The following is an 8,876-nucleotide window of genomic DNA, read 5'->3' as shown; positions in this document are numbered from 1 at the left end:
CCATGTTCACATCTCAAACAAAAAAATTGCTAATTTTCAATCTGTCAATGTAGGACGTTTGTATCATGTCAATCAAGATTATAGTTCAAAATGTTGGGTGTATAAAAGAGATTAGTTGATAAGTTAGTTACTAAATTTTTTTGTCGTTGTTTATTGTTGCATAGACATCTTAAACTATTTTTGCTTTGTAACGAATGTAGATGGATGGTGTAGATGAAGAACAAATAAAGAGGATGTGTGCTAATACCACTATATCTACCGTGGTTACAATAATAGCTTGTTTATTGAGAATTCGTGCTAGGAACAAATCCATTTGTTATGCCCCTAGAGAGGATAATATGAGGAGAATTTATTGTAGAAATGCTCACTTTAAGCGCGTCTTTGAAGGATATAGTGATAGTTATAGGTCTTATATTAGAATGAGGCCTAAAGCTTTTTTCAAACTTGCGGATGTAATGCGCAATCATGGTTTTCTAAATGACACAAAACACCTTCAAGTTGAAGAATAACTCGGTATGTTTCTTTGCATAGTGGGTCATAAAACCAAAAACAGAGTAATAAGGACTGAATTCATAAGATCGGGTGAAACGGTTAGTAGGTACTTTAATAAGATCCTACATGCTATGAATGGTCTTCGCGATCGATACATGAAGCAAGCTCCTAATGAGATTTCGCCGGAGATTGCCAACAATCCAAACTATTTTCCTTACTTCAAGGTAAGAGAGAAATAAATTCTTTTAGTTTGTGATTTGCATAATTCAATGATATGAGGTACTAATAATTTTAATTATTGTCGAGTTTTGATAGGATTGCATTGGTATGATAGATGGAACACATATTGACGCAATGTTACCCTCTAATCTAGTTGCACGGTTTAGAGGGTGTAAAGGTGTAACGAAAAATGTTTTAGCTGCGTGCACTCCAAATAAACTGTTCTCATATGTCCTAGCTGGGTGGGAAGGTGCGGCGAATGACTATAGGATTTTGCAAGACGCATTGTGTAGACCACAACCTTACGGATTGAGAGTATATGATGGTATTCTTCCACCTCCTTTAATAAATAGTCAGCTAAATAATAGGGCCCAATTGATCACAATTTTTTTTGTAGTGTAGGCAAATATTATCTTTGTGATGCTGGATACACTACCATGCCTGGCTTCATATCTCCGTACCGTGGTGTACGTTATCACTTAAAGGAACACATTGGTAGGACACCCAGAAATAGCAGGGAGTTGTTTAATTTAAGACACTCTTCTTTACGGTCAAAAATTGAATCAACCTTTGGCACATTGAAGAATCGGTTCAAAATTCTGATGGCAAAGCCTAATTATCCATTCCCCACACAAGTGGACATCGTCTTAGCATGTACTATATTACATAATTTCATTGCAATTGAAGATCCACAAGATGACATCTTGAATGAGAATGTACTAATTGATGAGGAGAATGATGACATGACAAACGAAGATGCTACAAATGTAGTTGACTTCACTCAATCTAGGACACAAAGAGAGGAGCATGATGCAAGAAATGAATAGAAGGAACTTAGGGATCAAATTGCATGGGCAATGTGGGTTGATTATTGCGCAAAATATAAAGAAGGCGACACCACAGAAATTGTCTTGTAGTGGCGTTGTTTTCGCATATTTCAGACTATATTGAAGTATGTTATAACTGTGCTTGTATAAACAATGTAGTTTCTCAACTTTAATTTTGCAATTTATTATTTCATGATTGTACTTGTACGGATAATGTAATTGTTCCCATATTGTACTTAGCATGTACTAAATTTCTGGTTTGTTTTTATCATGGCACGTAGGTATGTCTAACAAAGAGGGAGGAAAAGATAATTCGCCTAAATCACCACATGCACTACTAATTGATGATGGCGGTATTAATGTGAATTTTGTTCCATATCTAAATCAACCGTTCAATCCGCCTCATACAATGCCTCCTTTCCCACAGTTTCCACTATTCGATGGGAACTACAGTGGCTCTAGCCAACATGTTTCATTCACTAACATATTGAACAGTTCCCAAGGCTTGCACATTCCTTCTTTGAGTTCTCAAAGTGGTGGTTCACAGCAAATGTCACCCTCCATTGGTGAATCTGGTGGACATGAAAGTAATGTTATTTGTTTGAGCCAGGAGGTTTCACCCTCCAAAAGAATCAAAAAAATTGCTCACAAAAGAGCATGGCCTGCAACACATAGAGCTCCTAGCATCAACTCGAATGGGGTTTCCAACATGTGGTGGCTTCCTAAGCATGATGTGGAGCTTATACCGTGTCTTGCGGAGCTCGCGGATTCCAGAATGAAAGTTGATAAAAACTTCAAAGCTGAGGTTTACAAAATAGCAGCTATGAAAATGAACATGAAATTCAAAACCAACTACACCCACGTTCATGTGATTAATATGAAATTCAAAACCAACTACACCCACGTTCATGTGATTAATCGCATGAAGACTTGGAGAAACAAATTTAATGATATGAAGACTTGCATACACCCACGTTCATGTGATTAATCGCATGAAGACTTGGAGAAACAAATTTAATGATATGAAGACTTGCACCAACATATGTGGTGCGGGGTGGGATGAGGAAATTGTATGGTAATCCTAGATGAGGAGACACTTAATCAATGGGCTCAGGTATTAATTCTATCATTACTACACATTTAATTTATTTGGACGTGAGAAGACTATAATTAATTTCACACAGTATTTTTCACATATGGCAGGACAAAAAGAACTCAAAGCTAAGAGGATATATAAACAAGCCTCTTCCATTCTACAAACATTTACAGAAGATCATGGGTGATGATCAAGCTAGGGGTGATTTTGTTAGGCCAGTTTATGATAAAATTGGTACTAACAATGTCATTCCTCTTGATGATGATGATGCGGACATTCCTCATGAGAGTGAAACTGAGCCTCAATCCGATGCTAACACTACCCCACACTCCACTTCTAGGAAATCCCAACATGAGTCTACCACAAAGCCATCTTCAAGCAAGCGACCTCGCAAATCCAATGACGATGAGTTAATACGTAGCTTTGTTGAGACTATGTCGGAGTCAATTAGAAATCAACACATTATACATTGGACTGAACAATTAGCTGCAGCTTTGAAGAACCATAGTGACTCCTACAGTGACGAATTCCTTGATAAGGTTTTAGGTCATTTGTATGAAAGTGAGCACGAGGCTAGGAGGTTTTTTATAAAAACAAAGGAGGCACAGAAGAGGTTTCTTGCAAGTCTTGCGGCGGCTCAAGGTTGGGACACATGATAGTGTTTTATTGTTCTATGCACACAACAATCCATTTTGCTACTTCACATATTTTGTTACTATTCCCACACAACTCATATATTTTGTACATTGCAAACTTTAGATGTTGCAATTCATAACTTATATTTTGATAATTGCAAACTTTACATGTTGTAATTCATAACTAACATTTTGTTAATTGCAAACTTTAGATGTTGCGATTCATTACTTATATTTCATTGTATTCGTCGTAGGTTATATTCGTCGTACTATTTGTTGGTGTTGGATACTTATTACTGATGGATGACATATTTGGTAATCAAGCATGGTATGGCCTCTTTTCGTTCCTTTTTTTTTGGATGGGCAATGATGATAATAATAAACTGAGAATGCAGCCTATATTTATTGTGTATTGTTTAGGTGAGGCAATTTTGTGTGGAATGCAACCCTTATTGATATCTCAATTCTTGGGTGAGGCATTAATCCCTTAAAATTGCAGCCTACTTTTCACCATAAATTGATAGGCGAGGTAATCTTTTATGATAAATCTATTTTATCCTAAGCCCTAATGAGTTTTCTTTATTGGGGCTGTTTTTGGGGCTGTTTTTGGGGCTGTTTTTGTTAGAGCTGTTTTTGCTGGGGCTGTTTTTGGGGCTGTTTTTGCTGGGGTTGTTTTTGGGGCTGTTTTTGTTGGGGCTGTTTTTGGGTTTAAGTTAATATGTTGTTTTTCAGTTTTATTTCTGGTTCGAGCTTGTTTAGCTCTCTATTCTTGGGTATTTTGTGGTCATTTGGGATTGTTGTCGAGATATGAATGCTATTTTTTCTGTATATGCTGATTCGAGCTTGTTTAGCTCTCTATTGTTGGGTATTTGGTGAGTAATTGAGCTTGTTGTCGAGCTGTGAAGGCTGTTTTTTCAGTTTCTATGCTGATTCGAGCTTGTTTAGGTCTATTTTGTTGGGAATTTGGTGAGTATTTGGGCTTGTTGTTGAGCTACGAAGGCTGTTTTTTTGGTGGTTTGCTGATTCGAGCTTGTTTAGCTCTTTATTGTTGGGAATTTGGTGAGTATTTTGGCTTGTTGTCAAGCTATGGAGACTGTTTTTAGTTTCTATGCTGATTCTTGTTGTTTAGCTCTCTATTCTTGGGTATTTTATGGTCATTTAGGCTTGTTGTCGAGTTTTGGAGGCAGCTTTTTCAGTTGCTATGCTGATTCGAGCTTGTTTAGCTCTCTATTCTCGGGTATTTTGTGCTCATTTGGGCTTGTTGTCGAGCTATGAAGGCTATTTTTTGGTTGTTATGCTGATTCGAGCTTGTTTAGCTCTTTAATGTTGGGAATTTGGTGAGTACTTGGGCTTGTAGTCGAGCTCCTAAAGCTGTTTTTTTAGTTAATATGCAGATTCGAGCTAGTTTAGCTCTCTATTTGTTGGTGTTGGATACTTGTGCTTAGTAGCAGCTAATGGTTAAAAATTGCTCGGTTTGATATTACTAATGGATGACATATTTTGGTAATCAAGCATGGTATAGCCTCTTTTCTTTCCTTTTTTTTGGATGGGCAATGATGATAATAATAAACTGAGAATGCAGCCTATATTTATTGTGTATTGGGATGGGCAATGATGATAATAATAAACTGAGAATGCAGCCTATATTTATTGTGTATTGTTTAGGCGAGGCAATTTTGTGTGGAATGCAACCCTTATTGATATCTCAATTCTTGGGTGAGGCAATCCCTCAAAATAGCAGCCTACTTTTCACCATAAATTGATAGGCGAGGTAATCTTTTATGATAAATCTATTTTATCCTGAGCCCTAATGAGTTTTCTTTGTTGTCTTCCACTTTCTTTGTTGTTGAGCACTTTCATGAGTTAATGGATTTGTGGTTGATATTTTCTTCACTCAATTTCTCTATTGGGGCTGTTTTTGGGTTGCAGATTCTGTTACGAGCTTGTTTAGCTCTCTCTTTTTGGGTTTTCGGTGGCTTATTGTGCTCATTGTTGAGCTGTTTTTCAGTTATTATGTTGTTGAGCTGTTGTTGGGTATTTTATGGTCATTTGGGCTTGTTGTCAAGCTTTGTAGGCTGTTTTTTCAGTTGCTATGCTGATGCGAGCTTGTTTAGCTCTCTATTCTCGGGTATTTTGTGCTCATTTGGGCTTGTTGTCGAGCTATGAAGGCTATTTTTTGGTTGTTATGCTGATTCGAGCTTGTTTAGCTCTTTAATGTTGGGAATTTGGTGAGTACTTGGGCTTGTAGTCGAGCTCCTAAAGCTGTTTTTTTAGTTAATATGCAGATTCGAGCTAGTTTAGCTCTCTATTTGTTGGTGTTGGATACTTGTGCTTAGTAGCAGCTAATGGTTAAAAATTGCTCGGTTTGATATTACTAATGGATGACATATTTTGGTAATCAAGCATGGTATAGCCTCTTTTCTTTCCTTTTTTTTGGATGGGCAATGATGATAATAATAAACTGAGAATGCAGCCTATATTTATTGTGTATTGTTTAGGCGAGGCAATTTTGTGTGGAATGCAACCCTTATTGATATCTCAATTCTTGGGAGATGCATTAATCCCTCAAAATAGCAGCCTACTTTTCACCATAAATTGATAGGCGAGGTAATCTTTTATGATAATTCTATTTTATCTTGAGCCCTAATGAGTTTTCTTTGTTGGGGCTGTTTTTGGGTTGTAGATTCTGTTTTTGGGGCTGTTTTTGTTGGGGTTGTTTTTGGGTTTAAGTTAATATGTTGTTTTTCAGTTTCATTTCTGGTTTGGGCTTGTTTAGCTCTCTATTCTTGGGTATTTTGTGGTCATTTGGGATTGTTGTCGATATATGAAGACTGTTTTTTTCTGTATATGCTGATTCGAGCTTGTTTAGCTCTCTATTGTTGGGTATTTGGTGAGTATTTGAGCTTGTTGTCGAGCTGTGAAGGCTGTTTTTTCAGTTTCTATGCTAATTCGAGCTTGTTTAGCTCTATTTTGTTGGGAATTTGGTGAGTATTTGGGCTTGTTGTTGAGCTACGAAGGCTGTTTTTTTGGTGGTTTGCTGATTCGAGCTTGTTTAGCTCTTTATTGTTGGGAATTTGGTGAGTATTTTGGTTTGTTGTCAAGCTATGGAGGTTGTTTTCAGTTTCTATGCTGATTCTTGTTGTTTAGCTCTCTATTCTTGGGTATTTTATGGTCATTTGGGCTTGTTGTCGAGTTTTGGAGGCTGCTTTTTCAGTTGCTATGCTTATTCGAGCTTGTTTAGCTCTCTATTCTCGGGTATTTTGTGCTCATTTGGGCTTGTTGTCGAGCTATGAAGGCTATTTTTTTGTTATTATGCTGATTCGAGCTTGTTTAGCTCTTTATTGTTGGGAATTTGGTGAGTACTTGGGCTTGTAGTCGAGCTCCTAAAGCTGTTTTTTCAGTTAATATGCAGATTCGAGCTAGTTTAGCTCTCTATTGTTGGATATATGGTGGTCATTGGTTTTGTTGTCGAACGACGGATGCTGTTTTGTGGTTATTATGCTGATTCGAGCTTGTTTAGCTCTCTATTGTTGGATATGTGAGTGATATTTTTGCTTGTTGTCGGGTTGTTTTGGCTATTATTTTGGTTTCATGGCTCAATCAAGCTTGTTTAGCTCTATATTGTTAGGAACTAGCCATTAAACTAGCCATTACTAAAATAATAAATATGGTAGTTAACAATTTTCTATAAATTTGACATATGTAACCAAACAAAAGAAAAAGAAAAGTTGTTATTTCTATAAAGTGTGTAGCACATTTTCTTGTTTTGAACCAAACAAGTAAACTTCAAAAAACAAGAAAATTTGTACTTTTTGACTTCCTAAAACTTTTCCTATAATTTTTTTAAGAAAAACTTCAAAAAACAAGAAAATTTGTACTTTTTGACTTCCTAAAACTTTTCCTATAATTTTTTTAAGAAATACAAGGAAATCAAATTTTTGATGGAAAACATTTCCTACAATTTATAGAAATGTAACCAAACACCCCCTTAATCCCAATGCCAAACTTATTGCTAGAATTATTGCTCAAAATCTGATTCCTAAAATTGGTAGTTTTGATCATTTTGCTTCTGATAAGATCAGTACTGTATATGCCATTTTTGCCAAAATAAAAGTAGATTGGACAAACGTTTTTCTCAAAAACATGGCATCTAAGCATTTCAAATTTCTACCATTTGGCTCCTTCATCACCCTTATCCTTCAACACTTCGGTGTTGATCACACTCATGAACCCAAAATTGAACCCAAGAAGGACTTTTTTGATAGAGTCTCTCTCTCTCTCGTATGCAGCTGTTAGACTCTTTATCTGATCCCACTGTTCCATCATCTTCCCGTTCTCAATCTAGAGCTTCCTCTTCCACTTCTGATATCTGTGCCCATTTGGATCGCCTTGAGACTTAGGTCTCAACTATCCAGAGGGATGTCAGGACTATTCTATCCTACCAGCGTCACTCTCTCGGGATTCCGGATCCCTCTTCCAGTTCTGAGTCTGGTTCTGAGGAGGGCTCTGCTGATAGATCTGGTGATGAATCTGCATCTGGCTCTGGCCATGCTTCTGATGGTGACGGTGATGGTGGTGATTGATTATGCTGCTTATTAGAGTTTATTGGTTTCTATGCTTATGGTGATATTTTATTTTGAGTTGTAGAACTTGATACTTATGTTTTTAGTTTGAGTTGTAATAACTCTATGCTTGTGTGAACTTGATACTTATGTTTTTAGTTTGAGTTGTAATAACTCTATGCTTGTGTGGAAAACTATGTGACTTTGTGAAACATTTTATGTATGGTTTGTAGTTTTGTGGAACAAACTATGTTCGTGAAAAACTATGTAGTTTCTGATGTTTAAGTGATGATTTGTGCTTTATTGTGTTAGTTTATCTTTTCTATGAACTATGCATGGTGAAAACAATTTTCATGCTTTGTTTGTGGATTTATCTTTTCTATGAACTATGCATGGTGAAAACAATTTTCATGCTTTGTTTGTGGAAAATATGTTGCTAATGATGAGTTCTTTGGATTATATATTGTTTATGGATGGATAATTATTGTTTAGCTCCTAAATATGCTCTTTAGATGTTATTTATGCAATTTGACTGGGGGAGCTTTTAGCAATTCACTTGGCTTTTTATTTGTGCTTATATGCAGGGGGAGCATTGCTCCTATTTTTATTTTTTCCCTTTTTGATGTTGTCAATGGGAGAGAAAATCCACATATGGTTTATTTATTATTTATTCATGTTCATGTATGGTTTATTGGTTTATTCATGTATGGTTTATTCATGTTGTATACATGATTGGTTTATATGTGGTTTATCAGTATATATTTCATATTCATGTATAAATTATTTGCCATCATCAAAAAAAGGGGAGATTGTTAACTCTATAGTTTTGATGATGATTTGTCAAACAATTTATCGCTAATATATTCTCTAGTTTTGTGTTTATGTTTCTCTTTACAGATATTTCAACACACGACAATTAAGCATTAAAGATTCAAGTTCATATGTGTAGATTTACCTAGGTATAAGTTTAGTTTACTTACATATATTGTATGTTTATATCTAAGCTCAATATATGTACACTTAACACGATTTTTGACGTTTTCTA

At 35.9% G+C, this 8,876-nt stretch overlaps 1 protein-coding gene across 1 annotated transcript; it reads left to right on the top strand.

Moving 5' to 3' along the window:
- Positions 624 to 1,538, top strand: LOC109830992. Its single transcript, XM_020398338.1, has 3 exons — positions 624 to 716; positions 808 to 961; positions 1,114 to 1,538. Exons 1-3 carry the CDS (start codon positions 624 to 626, stop codon positions 1,536 to 1,538), a joined length of 672 nt encoding a protein of 223 aa, XP_020253927.1.

The sequence above is a fragment of the Asparagus officinalis genome, chromosome 2 (genome assembly GCF_001876935.1).
Source record: "Asparagus officinalis chromosome 2, Aspof.V1, whole genome shotgun sequence".
Taxonomy (NCBI): Eukaryota; Viridiplantae; Streptophyta; class Magnoliopsida; order Asparagales; family Asparagaceae; genus Asparagus; species Asparagus officinalis.
This window is presented reverse-complemented; position numbering and strand designations above follow the sequence as displayed.

Bases quoted from the DNA above. Each gene is read 5' to 3' on its own strand.
- LOC109830992 (XM_020398338.1), top strand. From the start codon at position 624: ATGAATGGTCTTCGCGATCGATACATGAAGCAAGCTCCTAATGAGATT. The intron at 717-807 runs GTAAGAGAGAAA...GAGTTTTGATAG, and splicing joins ACTATTTTCCTTACTTCAAG to GATTGCATTGGTATGATAGA. The intron at 962-1,113 runs GTGCGGCGAATG...TTTGTAGTGTAG, and splicing joins TGTCCTAGCTGGGTGGGAAG to GCAAATATTATCTTTGTGAT.